Genomic DNA, 21562 nt, shown 5'->3' with positions numbered 1-21562 from the left:
ACTTTGACAGTAAGAAATTCCTTTGGGAGGTTGTGGACTCTCCTTCCTTGGAAGTTTTTAAGCAGAGATTGGATGGCCATCTGTCATGGATGTTTTAGTTGAGATTCCTGCATTGCAGAGGGTTGGACTTGATGACCCTTGGGTCCCTTCCAACTCTACAATTCTGTAACAATAATAAATTTATTATTTATATGCTGCCCATCTGACTGGGCTGCCCCAGCTACTCTAGGTGGCTCCCAACAAAATATTTTAAACATAATGAAACATCAAGCATTAGCAACTTCCTGATCTAGGGCTGCCTTCAAATGTGTTCTGAAAGTCTTGTAGTCGTTTATCCGTTTGACATCTGTCAGGAGGGCATTGCACAGGGAGCGCACCTCCATCAAGAAGGCCCTGCTGCCTGGTTCCCTGTAACCTCACTTATTGCAGTGAGTGAACCGCCAGAAGGCCCTCGGAGATGGACCTCAGTGTCCGGGCTGAGCAATGAGTGTAGGGAAGCTCCTTCAGGCATACAGGGCTGAGGCCATTTAGGGCTTTAAAGGTCAGCACCAACACTTTGAATTGTGCTCAGAAACATAGTGGGAGCCAGTGAAGAGCTTTAAGGACCGGTGTTAAACGATCCTGGTGGCTACTCCCCGTCACCAGTCTAGCTGCCCCATTAGTTGTAGTTTCTGAGTCACCTTCAAAGGTAAACCCACGCAAACTCTCTAGGAAACATAGCAGAGAAGATGAGAGTTGTGGTTCAGTAACATCTAGAGCAGTGTTTCCCAACCCTGGGTCTCCAGCTGTTTTCGGACTACAATTCCCAGCATCCCTGACCACCGGTCTTGCTAGCTAGGGATGATGGGAGTTGAAGTCCAAAAACAGCTGAAGATCCAAGGCTGGGAAACACTGATCTAGAGAGCCAAAGATTCCTCTATCCCTGGTTTACTCAGAATGTCAGCAGCTCTCCAGGTTCTCGGCTTCCTCATCACCCGGTAGCTGCTGCTTTGAACCAGAGACCCTAAGGTGTGAAAAAAAGTGACTTTCTGTGTGCAAAGCAGTTCTCCACCACCGAGCTATGATGCTTCCTGAATCTCTAAAAAGGACTCCACACCCTCGCCATCCTTACCACCATTCCCCTCTTTCAATTAAGGAAAAGAACAGCAGTTCAAGCGAGTTGGGAGTGGGCACAGGGGGGGCTGCTGAAGAAGTACCTATTTCATGTCAAGACAGCCAAAGAAGATTTTTGAAGGCATCAACTCACCCTTCGGACAAAAACACACAACACACACCCATAAACGGGCCGAGCTACGGGAAGAAAACCAGGTCGCCTACCCGGCTTCCGTCCCCGGGAGGGCTTCTTGACGGACTCGTCCGAGTTGGAGTCGGAATCAGACTTGGGTGTGGGAGCCTTGGCATTCTCTCTGTTGTCATCGTCGTCGTCGTCCTCCTCTTCCTCTGAATCAGCCTTGGCATCTGAGTCGGAGCCCGATTCGATTTTCTGCCAAGACACAACACAATACAAGGAGACCCCTACCAGGCCAGAGCATGTGTGTGCCTCCCTGGCCAATGATCAGGGCACAAAAGTAACAGGGTCAACTTGCCCGCCACTTGGCAGCTGTGTTCGAAATTCTCCTGCATCCTAGTCCGACAGACCGCTAACCACTACACCACACTGGCTTCCTAGGGTCCTTCTGGGTCATTCCATGCCACGTGATCCAATGACTTTCACCTTACCATTTTATACTGGTTTCAGTTTCCTAAAAGTAGTATAAGAGAAGTTCCCAAATCTCAGTTTTTAATTATTATTTTTATCTCACCCTGTTGTTGAGTTATGAGGGTTTGAAATTTCAAAAAACAAAAAAACCTGACAATTTTGGTCTTGCTAAACTACACATAAACCTTAAAAGCTCAGGCCAGAATTGAGATACAGTCAAACTTTGGTTGTTGAATGTAGTCCATTCCGGAAGCCCATTTGGCTTCTGAAATGTTCAACAACCAAGGTGGAGCTTCTGACTGGATGCATGAGCTTACTGCACTCAAGCAGAAGCTGCGTTGGGTGTTCGGCTTCCGAAAAATGTTCGAAAACCGGAACATTGACTTCCTGGGTTTTTGGCGTTTGGGAGCCGAGCTTTGGCTGTATTTCAAAACTAAAAATACCAATCTCTTCAAAACTTCATGGGATTGAATATGGTATGTCACATGATGGACTTTAAATTTTAAATATAAGTTTTACCAATTTTAAAAGTGATTTTAAAAAATGGAATACGATTTTAAAACGCCCCAAAAGTATTGATTATTTCATATTTCTAAGAGCTCCCTGCCAAATTTCATCTTGGAATCTCAATGAGATCACATTTAAAAAAAATATTTTGTACACCCATGCCTGCCTTATTGGGTTCTATTTAGGATAAATGGGTATTCTTGGAGTGAAATGTGACAGAATAAACAATACTTCAAACCATAGTATCAGTTACTTCAGGCATTTCTTTAAAAAGCTATTTGATTAAAAGGTTATCTGAAAAGCTAGTCAGGCTTTTCTTTTAAAAATAGGCTCCAAAGTGATGCCTTTGTATTTAAAGGGCCCTTTACCTTTTTCTTCCAGCCGCCTGCAGCCACCCTTCGTGGAGCCCTTGGCGGAGGCTTCTTCTCCAGAGTGAAGTCCTGCAGAGGGAGACACAGGAATTTGGGTGAGGTCAACATCCTTGGCCTGTCACAGGGGAGGAGGGAAATATTCTAGTTTTTCAAAAGCAGTCTACCCGGGGACCTTTTAAGCAGGAAAGCAATTGGAAGACCACCTGATTTTGTGGGGGAAACTACATGGTAAGCACAGTGCCAATCGCAACACCAGTAGCTGGCAGTAACACCAGCCTCCTTCACAAATTCCCTTTGCAGAGGCAATTCTCAGGGGGTTGGGCGGGATGACGTCCAGGGTTCCTTCCAACCCCACAAACTGGTGGGGGAGAATTTGGGATGCCGGTCATGCCTCCAGCACCTGCCCCAACCACGCCAGCAAAACAGCAGCCAACTTACAGTCATACCTCTGGTTGCGTTCGTTTCATGTTGCAGATTTTCGGGTTGTGAATGCAGCAAACCCGGAAGTGTATACTTCCGGGTTTCGTCATGCGCACATGCACAGAAGTGAGCTGTGCGCTTCGCGCATGCACAGTACCAACGCTCTACTTATTGACTTTTCAGGGTGTGAACGGCACCCCGAAACGGATCGCGTTCGTAAGTAGAAGTACCATTGTATAATGACATAATAATAATTTATTCATTGTACCCCGCACATCTGACTGGGTTCCCCAGCCACTCTAGAGGCACTCAACTACAATTCATGGCAATAGGTAAAAGGTAAAGGTAAAGTACCCCTGGACGGTTAAGTCCAGTCAAAGGCAACTATGGGGTTGCGGCGCTCATCTCACTTTCAGGCGGAGAGAGCCGGCATTTGTCCCCAGACAGCTTTCTGGGTCATGTGGCCGGCAGGACTAAACTGCTTCTGGTGCAACGGAACACCATGACAGAAACCAGAATACATGGAAACACCATTTACCTTCCTGGTGCAGTGGTACCTATTTATCTACTTGCCCTGGCGTGCTTTCGAACTGCTAGGTTGGCAGGAGCTGGGGCAGAGCAACAGGAGCTCACCCCATCACAGGGATTTGAACCACTGACCTTCTGATCAGCAAGCCCAAGAGGCTCAGTGGTTTAACCCACAGCGCCACCCATTCATAAGAATACCAAGTCTTACTATCTATTTTTCACTTAACACAATGGATATACTGCTTGTCTGTAATAAAACTTCTGAGCTGTTTACAATGTACCATATTTTTCCTTGTATGAGATGCCCCCGTGTATAAGATTGTTTTTGGGGACTTCAAATTAAGAAAATGGAAGGAGATTGTATTCGTGTATAACACGACCCCCAATTTTAAAAGAAAAAAATCCTAGTCTTATACATGGGAAAATACGGTATTTAAATTATAGGAGGTGCCATCTAAAAGATTGATTTCTTTTTTGCTTATAGCTATCCAATACCCTCATTTCGTTCTTTCTAATTAGTTCATGCCCCAGAAATCAAATCTCTGTATCATCAGAAGACAGCATCCAACACTATAGTCCTTGCATTTCAGAAACCCTCCAGCTATAAAGGCACATGCCAACATTGTACGGATTTCGGCATGCTTGGGGGGGGGGAGTTTTTATATTAACAAACATGTCTGGAATGTTAATTTTAATCTGACTACTTTTTTTAAAATCCACCGTTTTACGTTACACTTTATTCTGTATTTTATTCCGTTGCGCATCACGTAAGAAATCTCAGGCCACCTAAGCTCACTGTCTACGCTGACTGGCAGCAGCTCTCCAAGGTTTCAGAAAGGAATCCTTTCCACTCCTACCCAGAGACTGAGCCTGGCGCCTACAAGCATCCCGACACTGGGCCACAGCCCTTCCCTCGATGCCACTGCATATAGGCAAGTCCGCCCGCACGCAGAAATTCCGCAAAAGCACAGAAAAGCTATGGAAAGTTCCATCAGGCACAGCACCCTAGAAATCTTGGATTGCTTTGTAAATAAGTTTTTGGCTTTTAAGAACTGCAAAGATACAGCTAGGAGTTAGTGGGAGATGGCTGGCAAAAGCTCAGAAGCCAAGTTCAAGCTGGTATATTATTTATTATATTATTATTTGTTGAATTTATATGCAGTGGTACCTTGGTTTACCACTGGCGGATGGCGCTGTGGGTTAAACCACAGAGCCTAGCGCTTGCCGATCAGAAGGTCGGCAGTTCGAATCCCCGCAATGGGGTGCGCTCCCGTTGCTTGGTACCAGCTCCTGCCAACCTAGCAGTTCGAAAGCACATCAAAGTGCAAGTACTGTAGATAAATAGGAACCACTCCAGCAGGAAGGTAAACAGCGTTTCCATGTGCTGTTCTGGTTCACCAGAAGCAGCTTAGTCATGCTGGCCACATGACCCAGAAGCTATACGCTGGCTCCTTCAGCCAATAGAGCGAGATGAACGCCGCAACCCCAGAGTCGGTCACGACTGGACCTAATAGTCAGGGGTCCCTTTACCTTTACCTTGGTTTACAACCATAATCCAGTCCGGAAGTCTGGTTGTAAAGCAAAACAGGTTGTAACCCAAGGCGCGCTTTTGCCAATGGGGCCTCAAAAAAGGGGGGGGGAGGGTTGTCATCCCAAAAAAGGGACATGCACTTCTGGGTTTGATGTGGGTGTAATCCAAAACGGTTGCAAACCAAGTTACCACTGTACTGCTCTTCATCGGAGGATCAGAATTTAAAAACACAAAAATACATGACACAGTAAGAAACAAAACAGTACACACAGTTTAAAAGGCCGCAGATTGTAAAACTAGCCAAAAGCCCGGTTGAAGAGGTTATTATCTCTGAACCAATTCAATAAACTGGTTCTGTGAAGAAGCACATGCTGTTTTTCTAGAAAAAGAGGTGCCAGAACTCGCCCTGAACACCTCTCCTTTGTTCTGATTGGCTGCAGGAGCTTCCAATCAGAAGCCGCGCTTTGGTTTCTGAATGTTTTGGAAGTCGAACGGGCTTCCGAAACAGATTCCGTTGCGACTTCCGAGGCGCGACTGTAGCGAACGGCAGAAAATCAAACAATAAAATTGCATCCATAAAACAAGGGTCTATTCAATCACAATTTAGCAGGTAGAATTACAGGCAATGTAGTTGGATCAGCTGGCACCTGCCTGATGTTGACTGGGAGTGCAATCCAAAAAGCAGGTGTCCTGCTCTTAATGGGCATAAGGCGAGCCCTGAGAACATATGACACTATTACCGTATTTACTCGAATCTAATGCTCACTTTTTTCCGCCAAAGGACGTTGCGAAATTTAAGGTGCGCATTAGACTCGATGGCATGTTTACATTCACCAGCAAATACTTTTGGGGGGCGGGGGTTTCAAGGTTCTGAAAAGTGAGGTGCGCATTAAGATTTGATGGTGCATTGGACTTGAGTAAATTTGGCAGGCATGGGCCACGTTCCAATGTTAAGTCCTACACAGAGCAGACCCATTGAAATTAATGGACATGGCGGAGGGAAGGGGACCTTGCTAGCATTTTAAAGTTTTCGAGGAATAAATGGTCAATGGTCTTTGCAGGCTGGTTTCTGTGACGATGTTTGCTGGGACTGCAATGGAGAGAGCTCTTCTTGTTTAGAGTTAACGCCAGGTGGCTGTCCTTGAGAAATAATCTTACAATGGATAAGAGTGTGGAGGGATCATGAATTCCAACGCAATAAGGAGCTGGACAGGAAAGGGGACACTGGTCTTGAGGAGTGCAGACTGAAAAAGCAAAGGTGAAAAGGTGAAGGAGGGTGGAGAAGAAATTAAAAATTATAAAACTAATCAATATTGTTTGGCCAAAAGAGAGACAAATTAATGGACAAGGCTAACTTAATTTCAATGGGTCTACTGTGCGCAGGATTTAGTTGGATACAGCCATAGGTTCATTATATATTTAGGCCTCTATTGAAGACACTGACCCAGCCGTCTATGGAACAACTGCACATCTGAATAAATTGCTTTATTGCTGAAATCGCTTTGGTTGCTTTTATGTGTACACAGCTTTAAAGTTATGAAGCTTTCTATAAATCTGTTAAATAATAACAATCAATGAGCATCTCTCACAACCAGTGACTGGGCTGTACAAAAGGTAAATAAACCTGCTCCAAGTTGTCCAGGGCTTCATATGTCAATAACAGGATCCGTCAAACTCCCCCTATCAAAACCACACTTGCCACCTAGCCCCCCCACCCCAGATCAACTGAAACTCACCTGGTCGCTGTACTTCTCAGACTCAGAGGAGCTTTCAGAGTTTTCCTCCTCCTCCGACGGCGATGGCGTGGCCTGGTCGAGGTCACTGGATGATTTCCGCGGCCGTTTCGCCGCTGGCATCTGAAACAGGGGAAAGCACAAAGGACGGGGATGACTTGCTGGGCAAAATAGGGGAAAGCCTTCTCTTTGTAGGGGGAAAAAAGAATCAAGCTAATAATCAGCTCTAGAAAACGAGACTGGAAAAACATGAGGAGCCCTGCCAGTGGGCCCACCTGTTCCCTAAACGGCCTTGGTCCTGTATACCTGAAGGAGCGTCTCCACCCCCACCATTCAGCCTGGACACCGAGATCCAGCGCCGAGGGCCTTCTGGCGGTTCCCTCATTGCGAGAAGTGAGGTTACAGGGAACCAGACAGAGGGCCTTCTCGGTAGCAGCACCCGCCCTGTGGAACGCCCTTCCATCAGATGTCAAGGAAATAAGCAGCTACCCTAATTTTAAAAGACATCTGAAGGCAGCCCTGTTTAGGGAAGATTTTAATATTTAATGCTGTATTGTTTTAATATTCAATTGAGAGCTGCCCAGAGTGGCTGGGGAGACTCAGCCAGATGGGCGGGTTAAATAATATATTATTATTATTATTATTCTCACAGTGGCCAACCAGATACACTAACCCAGGGTTCACCAAACTTGGATCTCCAGCTGGTTTTGGACCACAATTCCCATCATCCCCGACGACTGGTCTTGCTAGCTGGGGATGATGGGAGTTGTAGTCCAAAAGCAGCTGGAGACCCAACATTGGGAAACCCCAAACGCAACAGTACACAACAGCCCTCTCTCCTCCTTCCAGCAGCAGGCACTCATATGGCAACAACAACATTAAACGTAAAAAAGCTTCTCTGTACAGGACTGCCTTCGGACTGCTTCTGACAGTTCCATAGCAGGCCCTCTCTTCTTTGGGGCAAACAGCTGCTGTGAACTTCTTTGCCAGGGCTGGAGTACTTTCATGGCAGCCATGTTGCAGGACACACACACACCCCAAAATACCCTCTGAGTTAACAGCACCTATAAATATCACACTGCTGTTTAACAGTGTAGGTTATGGCACTGAGGTCCAGCTCTGAGGGCCTTCGGGTGGTTCCCTCCCGGCGGGAAGCGAAGTTACAGGGAACCAGACAGAGGGGCTTCTTGGTGGTGGCGCCCGCCCAGTGGAACGCCCTCCCATCAGATGTCAAGGAAATAAACAACTACCTGACTTTTAGAAGATACCTGAAGGCAGCCCTGTTTAGGGAAGTTTTTAATGACTCATGTTTTAAGGTATTTTTAATATTTTGTTGGAAGCCGCCCAGAGTGGCTGGGGAAACCCAGCCTGATGGGCAGGGTATAAATAAATAAATAAATAATAAAGATAGAACAACCAGAATGATCCAAGGGGCTGGAGCAACTCCCCTATTGCAATGTTCGGTGAGTTGGGGGATTAGTTCAGAAAACGAACACGTTAAGAGGAATACAAAAAAGAGCTGCATAAAATTTGCAAACGACAGCAAAATGGAAGGGGTAGAAGGCAGAATTGGGATTCAAAATGACCGTAACAGATTGAAGAACTAAGCCAAAACCAACAGAATGCATTTCGGTAGGTGAGGTTCCGCACTTAAAACAGGAAGAACCAGCTGCACAAACATGAGAGACACCTATAATGGCAATAGCACATGTGGAAAAGATCTAGGGGTTTTGTGAGTCAACAGTGCGGATGCAGCAGCAAAAAAGAAGAAGCCAATTTTTCTATTCTCGGCTGCATCAACAGAAGCATAGTGTCCAGCTCACGGGAAGTACAGTCATACCTCGGAAGTTGAACGGAATCCGTTCCGGAGGTCTGTTCAACTTCCAAATGTTCAGAAACCAAGGTGCGGCTTCCTGCAGCCAATCAGAAGCCATGCCGCACCTTTGGGTTCCAAAGAATGTTTGCAAACCAAAACACTCACTTCCAGGTTTGCAGCATTCAGGAGCCGAAACGTTACACTCGCAAGGTGTTTGGGATCCAAGGGATGACTGTAATAGTATTCTGCCTTGGTCAAATCCCCACTTGGAGTACTGGGAAATGGTTGTTGCCTCTTGGGCTTCCCAGAGGCATCTGTTTAGCCCAGGGATTGTCAACCTGGTCCCTACCACCCACTAGTGGGTGTTTCAGGACTCTAGGAGAGCGGAAAGGGGTTCTATGGCACAAGCTGAATCCTCCTTCCATTGAGCACTGGTGGGCGGTAAGGAAATTTTACCATCAAGAAAGATGCATTAGTGGGCGGTAGGTATAAAAAGGTTGACTACCCCTGGTTAGCCACTGTGGGAAAGACAGGCCAGAGGTGGAGAATCTGTGGTCCTCCAGATGTTGCCAGATTACAACTCCCATCACCCTTGACCACTGGCTATACTAGCCAGGGATTGTGGGAGTTGGGGGTCCAACAACATCTGGAGGAGGGCCATGGGTCTCAAGCTACCCCCGAGACAGGCCTTTGGTCTGTTTTAAACAGGGCTCTCCTTATATTAGGCAGAGAAGTTCTGTTGCCCAAACCAGCCACTTTAGACAGGGTGCCCACAGTGGGAAACCACGGCTGGAGGTGGGGGGTGGAAGCGCTTTCACTCACTTTCATGGCTAACGGCTTCCGCTTCAGACCACTGTGATCGCTTCCTCTGTCCGACTCGTCCTCGCTCTGCACTTTCTCCACGGTCACTCCTGCAGCACCGACTGCTGCCATCGGGGCAGATTCCTCCTCCTCCACGATGTCGCTTCCGCCTCCTCCGCCAACTATGGGGTCAATGTCAGGGACTTCACTATCGGAGGAGCTTATTGGCTGATGGGGGAGGGAAAGGAAGACAGGCAAACCGTTAAGATGTTTTCCCTAAAAAACCTTTGTAAATCCCCATGCACAATTCTGCAAAGAAAGAAACAGAGGGGGTCCGGAGCTGGGAGCAGAGGCCTATCAACGGTGTCGGGCTCGGACTAGGGAGACTCAAGTTCACCTCCTCACTCAGCCATGAGTCACTGTTGCTCAGGCTAACCTTCCTCACCTCCATCTCTTAATCCAGGGGTCAGCAAACTTTTTCATCAGGGGGCCGGTCCACTGTCCCTCAGACCTTGTGGGGGCGGCGGACTATTATTTTTTTGGGGGGGATGAACGAATTCCTATGTCCCACAAATAACCCAGAGATGCATTTTAAATAAAAGCACACATTCTACTCATGTAAAAACACCAGGCAGGCCCCACAAATAACCCAGAGATGCATTTTAAGTACAGTAAAAGGACACATTCTACTCATGTAAAAACACGCCGATTCCTGGGCCGTCCGCGGGCCGGATTTAGAAGGAGTTGTTAGTATTATTAATTCCATTTCTATACGGCATTATCTTTTTATGAAAGTTGCTAATTTTACACCTATTTTGAAAGAATCACATTGCCTACCTATTTGCTCCTGAGCTCAATTTAAAGTGCTGGTAAAAAGGTAAAAGGTAAAGGACCCCTGGATGGTTAAGTCCAGTCAAAAGCAACTATGGGGTTGCAGCGCTCATCTCGCTTTCAGGCCGAGGGAGCCGATGTTTGTCCGCAGACAGCTTTCCGAATGTGGCCAGCAGGACTAAACTGCTTCTGGTGCAACAGAACACTGTGACAGAAGCCAGAGAGCATGGAAACGCCATTTACCTTCCCGGCACAGCAGTACCTATTTATCTACTTGCACTGGCGTTCTTTTGAATTGCTAAGTTGGCAGAAGCTGGGACAGAGCAACAGGAGCTCACTCCGTCGCAAAGATTTGAACTGCCAACCTTCTGATCGGTAAGCCCAAAAAGCTCAGTGCTTTAGACCACAGCACCTGCGTCCCTTAAAGTCCTGGTACTTACATTTTAATGCCCTAAACAGCTTGGACCCAAAATACCTGAGGGAGTCCCTCCATTTTTTTTAAACCACAGTGTTAATTGGCTTCTCAGTGCCTGGATGTCTGTGTTACCAATGACAAACGCTTCCTTGGTGGCTGGCCATTGTGTCACCATTCATATTTTCAGAAACAAACGATAAATTGCAAGAACTCAGGCCAAAAGAAGATGGATTTCGAATAAGTCTTCGCTAGGTTTTATTGATGTGATACGGAGTTTAAATGGGAATCAATCCCAATGTTGAAGGCAAATAAAGGTAAATTCCAGTAAAAATCAGGACAAGGCCCTGTTTCGACTATTCTTCGTCAGCACAGATTCACAGGTCAAAGTGTACCAAATACGTTTGCCAAGGCCTTGACTCACATCAATAAAACCTAGTGAAGACTTATTTGAAATCCATCTTCTTTTGGCCTGAGTTCTTGCAATTTATCGTTTATTTCTGGACTTTCCCAAGAACTCCCAATTTCTACTACCATTCATATTTTCTGCATTTCATGTCCTTCCAACCTTGCTGCGTACAGTCCCCCCCCCCCCAAACAACCCCATCATGAATCAGGTGTAGTCCACACAAGCTTGTGCCACTATCGATTTGTACGTCTTTTAACATGTTGTGAGGCTGTTGCTTTTGATGCAGACGACCGACATGGCCATACTGTTGGGTGCAGAATTATTTGTGACAGGGGTTGGGCATGTTTGGCCCTCTAGACAGCAGGACCAACAGATGGGAGTTGCAGCCCCACGTTTGGAGGGTCAGAGGTTCCCCACCCCATGTATGGTTGCCCTGAGCTCATGCAGGCCGGGGGGGGGGGTACAAAGCCAACTATTATAGCTCCAGCAGGGCTGTCCTTAACGCCACTTACCGGAGGCGCACTGTAACTGGCATGAGGGTTGTTCTGGATCTCCCACAATCCTTCGTTGAAGCCTTTCCGTTTATTGGGCTTCCCATATTTGTCCTTGTATTTCTCGTAAGGGAAGAGGTCCTTGGGTCCCAAGAAGGCCCTGGGGCAGAGAAGGAAAGCAAAGGTTAGAGAATGAAGCAGGGCGGCATTGAGCAAACAAAACACGGGAAAGCTGTGCCCTCCCCCAGCTTCCGAGACCGGAACTTACGTCTCGTGGGTGCCGAAGAAGAAAATGGGATATTTGTTGGGTGGGGGCTTCACTGCGCCGTCAATGATATCGTCGATCTGAAAAGAAGAGCAAGTCAAATGGGATCAGCATGGCAGCTTGAGTGATTACTGCAGAGAACCACCTTGGTATCATGGTTAAAGCGGGGCTGGCCAATGTGCAAACTACAACTCCCATCATCCCCGTCCATTGGCCATGCTTGCTGGGGATGATGGGAGTTTTAGTCCCACAACACCTGCTACACTTGGGTTAAGAGCACAGAAAAAGCATTTTGGTTCCTGAAATTCATTCCGATTGTGCATATAAAATATAACCGATAGAATTCTACAGGACAACAGTCAAGAAAACAGGCATGCTCCTGAGCAATTACGTGGGCATCTACAATTGCCCCTTTCAACTCCAAGTTCTCAGGCTTCCTTCAACAAACCCTGTTCAGGGGAGAGTCCTTTTAAGATCAGTTGAAGTGACAAGGAGGGGGAAGCGAGGTCCTTTGGATCCATCACCGTGTTTTAAAAATAAAAAAAGGTCTCTCGTTAAATATCATTATATCCACTCCCAACAGACTTGCTCCACAAGAATAACAGTTGATGACATCAATTTGTACAACGTGTACCTGAATAAGTTCAAAGTAACGGAGCCAGTAATTAAATCATTTTAAGTTAATGTCTGAATCAGAACTGAACAGGATGAGAGAAAAGAAATACCGTTAAACCTCTTGGTTTAGTTCAGCGTTAGGGCTAGGTCTCAGCTTTGCCAGTTTCAAAATGAGATTAAATTGCACACTTCAAGGAAAGAGTTTGCTGCTGCTGTACTACTTTGCAAGTCAGGTGGTTCATCAGCAGGCTGTGCTCTTTTGCTGAAGCACTATGGCATGAGCCGGGTGACTTGCTCCATAGCAAAAAAAAAAAAAATGCTGCTGTGTGCCTGCCTGCCAGCCAGTCAGATGGTGGAGATGCCATGTGCAAATACGCCTGGTGAGTTTCGATCGCTGGGTGCAGGTGTGACCATCAGCTAAGCCCTCCCTATGCAAGATGATAAGAACAACATGATGCCGTGAACCACAAGTGCTGAGCATCCCTTCTCATGTTTGGCTTGGTGAGCGAAACCTTAAATATGTGGGCTGTTTTCCCCTCCCACGCTCACCCCTACCCCCACAACAAGATCTCTGAGAGCAAGAAAGCAGGTTTAGGGTGCAATCTCCATGTACTTTTCATAGCGCCCTAAGTCAAAACCCCAAAGCCGCTAGAAAGGAGCTAGTCCCCGGATAATGACAGGATATATAGGCAAAGGATTTTGTCTGTCACAAGCTTTCAAGGTGCAGAAGTGAAGATGTGGGGTGGTGGGGAGCCAACCACTGTAATGGTTTGCATTGCAAGACCAGAGTACTGCCAGTGCAAATGACAAATTCTACCCGAGAGAAGACTCCAGGAGTACATGGAAGCAGAGAAGCAGGATCCTTGCATGTTGCACGGCACACTGAAAACCAAAGCAATGCCCAATGGCAGGGCCACCTGTGGGGAAGCTAGCTTGTTGATAGGTCAAACTGCACACCCCCAGTTTTGTTGGTTTGTCAAAGGGCCTTGGGATCATAGAGTTGGAAGGGATCCCAAGGATCAACCCAATGCAATGCAGGAATCTCATGCCTCCTGCTATGGAATCCTTATAACCTCAGGAGAGGATGGGGGTCGAACCTGGCACTTTCTGAGCCCAAGGCCAGGGCTCTATCCGCTCAGCTACAGCTTCTCCCAGACCTTCTTTTAAAGCAAAGGGCAGGAAGACAAAACACCTGGTCCAACAACAGTGTGATCCTGGGAGATGCTCAAACGATGCCTGATCGCGTTCTATTCTCCCTCCATCTTGGTACGGGAGGACCAAAAGAAGCAGGCAGGGGGCCAGCAGTGGCTCAACTAGCCCAGCATCCTGCCCCCAGTGTTACTGACCGGATGTCCTGGTAAAAAGCCAGCAAGCACAACTGGAGTGTAACAGCCCTCTCCCCTCTTGTGGTTTTCAGCAACTATCATTCAGGCGCATGCTGCCTCCAACAGCGAAGGTACAGCAGAGCCATCGTGCCCCATGCTACATCTAGGAATGAAGCAGTGTTTGAAATCCCCCTGGTGCCAGGCATGTTTTGCTACTGGCACGAGTCCAACTGCAACCATATGGATATCTCTGGGTGCCAGGTTGGCGACTGGCATCCCCATCTGGCTGGCCCCTCCAGCTTTCTTAAGCAGGTGAGCAAAAGACATTATCTATTGCATTTATATCCCACCTCCCCCCCCCCCAGTACATGGTTCATGCCCCTCCTCTGTTAATCCCTACAACGACCCTGTGAGGTAGGTTAAGAAGCTGTGACTGACTTCAAGGCCACCCAGTGAGCTTCATGACACTGTGGAAGTCCTAGTCTAACACTCTAACCACTTCCCCACCCTGGCCTCCTAGAGTCCTTCTGTTATGGGGCAGATCTATACATTAAGTAGGTAAATAAATACGGGGAAAGCAAAGTGTCTCCTAGAGAAGGATCTGAAATATTTTCCTGGAAGTCTGCATTTGTAACCATCGTAGAGTTGGAAGGGGCCCACGAGGGTCATCTAGTCCAACCCCCTGCAATGCAGGAACCTCAGCTAAAGCATTCTGGATTGTTTTACTATGGATTGTTTTATTTTAATGTCTTGTAAACCGTTTTGAGGTTTTCCCTTTAAAATATAAAGCAGTATACTGTAGAAGTGAAATGAATAATAAAAACAATAACAATAACTTGAATGGCGCCTGGTCATCCCATTGTGGTGACTGCAACCCAGGGTTTAAGGTGCCATATGCCGATTGACTTATATATCTGAGTTTCTGACCCTGAAGAAATTCCACTGGAAGTGCTAGAATCCCAAGGAAGTGCTAGTACAGTGGTACCTCGGTTTATGAACACAATTGGTTCCGGAAGTCTGTTCATAAACTGAAGCGTTCATAAACTGAAGCGAACTTTCCCATTAAGAGTAATGGAAAGTGAATTAATCCGTTCCAGACGGTCCACGGAGTAAGCGTTCATAAACTGAAGCAAACTTTCCCATTGAAAGTAATGGAAAGTGGATTAATCCGTTCCAGACGGGTCCGCGGAGTACTTAAACTGAAGCGTTCATAAACTGAAGCATGGGTGTAATTGGTTCCAGAAGTCTGTTCATAAACTGAAGCGTTCATAAACTGAAGCAAACTTTCCCATTGAAAGTAATGGAAAATGAATTAATCCGTTCCAGATGGGTCCGCGGCGTTCATAAACTGAAAATTCATAAACCGAGGTGTTCATAAACCGAGGTTCCACTGTATGTGAATCCACGGTACAACAGGGGGCAGAGAAGAGAACCCCATTTGGATAGCAAACATATAGGCTGGGCTCTTGCGAAATAAGGCTAGTGTGCTTAGAATGTCAAGCTAGGATCTGAGAGATCGGGGTTCAAATCCTCACTCGGACATTAAGTTCAATGGGTGACCCTGGGCCAGTAAGTCTCTCAGCCTAAGCTACCTCACAAGACGACAAAGTGAGGGGACGGGGTGTAAGTGAAACAAATAAATAAAACAGAAAATTGGAATCCTTCCCATTCCATTCCAACACCCATTTTATAACTGGGAAGGGGGATCCAAAGGCCCTGGGGCAACAAATATAAGGGGTGTATTCTGCACAAAATATTCTGCCTCGTGCCCAGCACAGGTCCCAGAGGATATTACTATCATTATCATTATTATTTATATGCAGTTCATCTAACTGGGTTGCCCCAGCCACTTTGGGCAGCTCCCAACAAATTAAAACGTCAAATATAAAGCCATATAATATAAAGTCACATAAAACCTAAAAAAAACCAAAAAACAATGGGGTTGCTGATGGAGGCCAGACATACAGCTCCGATGCCCCCCCCCCCAAGTCTTGGAAGCATAAAAACCATTGCACAAACTCCACTTTCAAGCAAGCACCAAATATCCTCATTGCATTTTCCAGGGTGGGGATGCAAGAGAGTCTGCTTAAAATTGAGGGCCGTGACCCATTGGTAGAGCACCTGTTTTGCAGTCCCCACAGCATCTCCTGCCTGGGCTGGAGGACCATCCCTGCCTGAAACTCTGGCCTGCTACTGCCAGCCAGTGTGGGTGATACTGAGCTAGATGGACCATTGGTCGGACTCAGCAAGAAGCAGTTTCTTATGTTCCTAAGGTAGCAGCTATGCCTGCTGAAGAAAAACAACTCTTCACCCCGTCTCCCCAATGGTAGTGCCCGAGGACCATTTCTTCTCCTGTGCTTGCTTTATTGCAGGCATATCCAACAGCTAGATCACTGGACGTCTGTAGTAGATCAATGGTAGATCACTGGCTCCCCCCAAAGAAACTCAAAAACTTTGGCTCCCCTTAAAAAAGCTGCACAACTTTGCCCTGCACCCCTAAAAACAGGGCTTTCCTCCTCCCTAAAAAGCTGCACAATTTTGACCTGAACCCCCAAAAAGGGGGTAGATCACTGCCAGTTTTTAAGTCTGTGAGTGGATTGCAGTCTCTTGGGAGTTGGCAACCACTGTGTTATTGGAATACTGAAGTCCAATCACGGCTGCGAAGTCTCGGATGCAATGGAAGGGACCAACCAGTTCAAAGTAACCCAGGTTCCCGCTAAACCAGGATTGGCCAATCGGCCCAGAATGTTGCAGAAAGCCTGCTAACTTAAGGTAAAGGAAGCTCCCTTCTACAAGGTTAGTTCTCCTAGCCCAACCTTGTCAACTCTAACCAGCAGCAGCTGTTCCCCTGCTGCCTTTTAAACAGCTGAAAACGGTATGAATTGAAACTGGGACCTTCCTCATGCATAGTAGCTGCAATGCTGCTGAACTATAAAGCCTGAGACTCTTAATCTCAGAGTCATAGGTTTGAGCCCCATGTTGGGCAAAAGATTCATGCACTGCAGGGGGTTGGACTGGATGACCCTCGGGGTCCCTTTCAAGCCTACAATTCCATAAAGCCCATTCTCTTCCCTCGCCATGTTTAGAATGGAGGCTGTATATGAAGCCAATTTGCTCCATTGCACAACTGGGGGGGAAGCGATGAAAGAAAGAAAAAATTGGGAGTGGGGAGATAAGCACCCCTCCCCTCAATTTCCCAAGGCTGGTACACTAGGATGCCAATTATCTAGGGCTGCCATATTGTACGATTCCTTTTGCAGGAGGAGGGGGGGAAAGGCCCCCCCACAATGATGGCAGACATTAGGGATAACCCCATCAAAACTCTTAGGGTACGGGAAAATGTACTTCTCTCTCCTCATTGCACAACACTGCTGCAACAAGAGGCTGCCCGCACACCGTACACACAGTTTTGGAGGGATACAAATGGCATGTAAGGCCAACTTCATAGAAAATCCTGGATGCAAAAAGATTCACCCCCGTCCCAAACTACCCACTGTACCAACCTTTCTGCCACCAGTTTAACAAAAGTCTTTGGTTACTAACGCACAGTTGGGACGGAGATTCCAGGGAGATCCTCATGGTGTGTGTGTATGTTGTTTGGGGGGGGGGGATGCACCGACTGTACTTATTGCACCTCACAAGACTTTGCATAGATGGAGAAAAGGATAAACATAACATCTGAGTGAGTGAGTGAATGTGTGTGTATGGATGGATTGCACAAAGTCTTTCTTGCCACAAAGTCTTGCAGGGTACAGTGGGAGGTTCCCCCCCCCAATTCCATATATATATATATATATATATATATATATATATATATATATATATACACACACACACACACACACACACACACACACACACACACACATACAGTATATATATAGTCTCCACAGGGGTCCCGTTTCACCTCATTCCCCACCCCTCCCAAATTAGCGAGTGGGAGCAAACTTAACGATTCCATTAACTATTAATATCCCGGGGACTTAAGAGTAGGCAGTGGAGCCACCTTGGCGAAGCTAAGCAGATCCAGATCTGGTCAGCGCCAGGTCGACCGCTTAAGGAAAACACCTGGGGTTCCAAGATGGAATAGGATATAAATATAACTAAATTTAATTTAAGTATTATGCACACATGCCCAACAAAATCCCTCCAACTCCCTCCTCGGACTTAAGAGGCACATTCAGTGGAGGGTTCCTGACCCAAACCCCCCTGCGCCAAACCTGGAGGGTGAATCTCTCCTCAGCATTGCAAAGGCTTCACCCATACATGTATGTTAGCCACCTAGCTTCTATAAGCCCAAACTGGAGGTCCCCCCCCAAAAAAATCTGCACAAACAAGCAATTGCATGTCCATGCATGTATAGTATAATCACATGCATTATTAGTATCATTATTAAAATTTGTATACCGCAGTAGCTTCTGTAGGCCCAATCTCCCTCTTGCTGGGGGCCCATCCCCCCCCCCGCTCCAAAAATTAAAAATCTGTACAAGCAAGCAAACACACGTTCATGCATGCATAATCACACATATGATTATTAAAATTTGTATACCGCCCTGGCTACCCAGTTCACAGGATTGGAAACCACAATGCAAAAAAAAAAAATTACACACACACAAAACTGCACATGCATTTTAGAGACACATCTGGGGCCAGGCTCCGCCGCACCCCCCCCCCCGGAGTCTCATGGTGGGGTTGCAATGCCAGCAGGAGCCCTTCCTCTCTCCCTTGCCCCCACCCCTTTCCTCCACCCCAGCCTTCTTCTGGTGGTTGGAGGAAGAGGCCTAACATCAACCCCCCCCCAAAAAAAGGTAGCGATAACAACCACAACAAAAAAGCCTGGTGACCCATGAAAGGGGGGCGGGCTCTTTCCAAGCTTCTCAAGGTGCCGCCTCCGCCGCTAGAGGGCGCCGTAGAACAGCCCCTAAGGCGCAGCCTCAGAAGCAAGAGAGGAAAAGCGGGGGGGGGGAGTAGAGAGACGCCACTCCCTCCTACCCCCCCCGCTCATGGCGGTTGCTAAGCGACGAGGAGCCCCCCTCCCCCCTCAATATCTATACCCCCCCCCACCGCTCTCCTCACACCATATATAGATATATACTGTATATGAATCTCTCTCACCCTGGCCGGCCAGTGCGGGTATCCCTTCATCTTGGCGAAGACGAGGTCTCCGGCCTTGAAGCCGTGCGGCATCTCGGCGGCTGGCTGGCTGGCTGGCTGCTGGCGAGCAGGCCCCAGCCAGGCCTCAGGCTTCGCCAGGCAACCGGGAGCGGGGGTGGGCGTGGCCGCCGGGCCTCTTGAAGGGGAGGGAGGGAGGGGGGAGAAAAAGGAGCCTGCGAAGGATCCGATTGGTACGCGCAGCCTGCCGCTCCGCCGCCGCCCTCCTTGCTCATTGGCCGTTCGGCCGGCTCGCGCGCGCGCCTCCCGCCCAACCGGAGGGGGGGCCTCTCTCCGGGGAGGCGGGGCCTGTTGGGGCAGGCTGGGTAAAAAAAAAAGGGAGCGGGAATGGGAAAGGGGGCGGGGCTTTTATAAAAAAAAGGAGAGGGGGAGAGCCGTTGGGAATCGCGGAAAGGAGACCCCTGGCGGTCATCTAGTCTGACCCCCACCCCTTGCATGGCAAGGAATTGTGCTCGGCCCAACGTGGGGCTCCTCGGACCTACGAGATGAAAGGGCCTCGTGGCTCTGCCGACTTGAGCCCGCCTCAAGGGTTTGGTGACGGGGAGGGAAGGAGCACTCTGCACATGCTCTGGATAGCTCTTGGTCCCCCACAGCTGAATTCTCAGGCACATGGGAAATGAATGGATGGCCGGTCAAAGGGGAAGAGCGGTTGCTGGGTGTTCTTGTTTTTAATTGCACGTTTTGCATTCTCGCTTCGTACTGTATTCCTGTTGCTGCAAACCGCCCTGGGATCTTCGGATGAAGGGCTGTATACAAATCTTCATTAATAAATGCAATTATTTCATCGAGCCTATTCGTGAGTTGTTGTTGTTGTTGTTTTAAATATCATCACTGAAACAGGTGTCTTCCTAGGTTAGAAAGTTTGCACAAGTATTAACACCCTGCAAGGGAATATTGGGCAGGGAGAGGAGATACAGAATAAACTTCAGCTTTCTTTTAAAAATGAATTAATAGTAATAAAAGAAAATTGTCGTCATTCTTTCTTAAATTTATATACCGCCTAAGGATCACAGGGAAGATTTTTGGGTAGTTATACCGTAAACTGCCCTGTGATCCTCAGATGAAGGGCAGTAATTAAATTCTAAACAAACAAACCAATAGCCAGCCAGCACCCCCAATTGAGAGTGCTAACACTGGACATTTGTTTATTCATTTATCTCATTGATTGCATTTACCGTATATCTCACCTTTTAAATCCAAGGACCTCAAGGTGAGGATTTGAACCCAGGTCTTTGCCGGGCACCCCATAACTGCTGCACCAACATCTGTGCTTAACATTGCTTATTCCTAAGGTTGTTTCCCCCTCCAACCCCCCCCCCAAAAAAACCCCTCTGCACGTGGTCTAAAGCAGTCTGGCCTTGCACTGGGTGTTTTGCCATGGTTTATTCTCAGTCCTAAAAAAGGGTCCCTCTCTGAGCTGGCATTGGTATTTTTAGAGGCTACTTCCTGCTCATAGAAAGGGGAAGGGTATTCCAAGGAATGTTGTTTTTGTTTTTGTTTTGTTGTTGTTATTTATTAAGGAACTGAAGATGACTCCCATGCTCCTCCCTCTCCCATCTTGCTGACATGACATGGCTAGACCAGGGGTTGGCAAGGTTTACCTTGCCTGGGCCAGTTCACTCCAGCACATACATAGCTGTCAAACTTTCCCTTTTCTCGTGAGGAAGCCTATTCAGCATAAGGGAATTTCCCTTTTTTTAAAAACAAAACAAAAAGGGAGAACTTGACAGCTATGCTCCAGCAGAGATCCTTCTGTGGGCCAGATCGCGTGTGCGCCCACAATTTCCGGCCCCAGCGCCTGCCCAGACATGATTTTCGGCACCTGCGCAAACACGGCCAGTTAAATGACCCCCCCCATGGACCGCTTGTGGCCCATGGGCCTTAGGTTGCCAACCCCTGGGCTAGACTAACAGAGGAAAAGGGTGTGATTGAGTCAAAGGCACCCAGTCTATGTCCAACAGTCTATAAATATACGCCACCAAACTTTGTGCTCAAGGGTGCATGAGAGTGCTATGAAAAGTGTGTGTGTGTGGGAGAGAGAGAGTGAGAGAGAGAGAGGGAGGGAGAGGAAGCAGAAAAGACATTGCATTTTTTTTAAAGCATCAGATTTTTAAAAGATCAGCTCTCCGTTTGTAAATGCAGCTACTTTAACGGTGCTGCCTGGAGCTACGAAGTTGGCACCTCGTTCCTAATTGGCATCTGCTGCAATCAGGCCCCAACCTGTGTTTTGCCCAAGGCTCCAAACTCTCAAGTGGAAAGGCGTTTTAACTTTTTCACTGGGGAAATAAAAGCAATAAATGTGCCTTAGGAGGACTAGTCATGCAGCATCAAACCTGCACGGGCAAGACGCCTCGTTTGCATTGCAAATGCTTCTTCCATATTTATCTTTTTCAACCAGGTCATGTGATCTAAAAAAACGGGTTATTTGCAAATAGGACTATGGAGCAAATAAGACTGTCCTGGCTTTGGAAATGTTTGCTAGGACTAATTACTGAGTAGGTTTGTGCTACGAGCCTGGGATCAGGTTTCCTTCTTCGGGGTGTGATACTGCACCACATATTTCAAGTACATGGCTTCCCCCCCTGTTGCTGGCATCTATGCAGAGTGTTTGAGGACAGGGACATTTGCAGGGAAAC

At 47.4% G+C, this 21562-nt stretch overlaps 1 protein-coding gene across 1 annotated transcript in view; it reads right to left on the bottom strand.

The window, feature by feature from the left end:
* HDGFL2 (HDGF like 2) overlaps positions 1-19029 on the bottom strand; it is a 32852-nt gene extending 13823 nt beyond the window's left edge. The window contains exons 1-7 of the mRNA XM_035120000.2: positions 18870-19029; positions 11818-11894; positions 11571-11709; positions 9428-9634; positions 6793-6912; positions 2575-2646; positions 1318-1483 (exon numbers count right to left, since the gene is read on the bottom strand). Of these exons, the coding sequence (XP_034975891.2) occupies positions 1318-1483; positions 2575-2646; positions 6793-6912; positions 9428-9634; positions 11571-11709; positions 11818-11894; positions 18870-18941 (853 nt within the window). The 5' untranslated portion in view covers positions 18942-19029. The remainder of the gene's footprint in view (positions 1-1317; positions 1484-2574; positions 2647-6792; positions 6913-9427; positions 9635-11570; positions 11710-11817; positions 11895-18869) is intronic.
* Positions 19030-21562: the final 2533 nt, after the last annotated feature.

The sequence above is a fragment of the Zootoca vivipara genome, chromosome 6, assembly GCF_963506605.1.
Source record: "Zootoca vivipara chromosome 6, rZooViv1.1, whole genome shotgun sequence".
NCBI classification, from domain to species: domain Eukaryota; kingdom Metazoa; phylum Chordata; class Lepidosauria; order Squamata; family Lacertidae; genus Zootoca; species Zootoca vivipara.
Note: the sequence above shows the minus strand (reverse complement) of the source record. Positions and strands in the feature narration are given on the sequence as shown.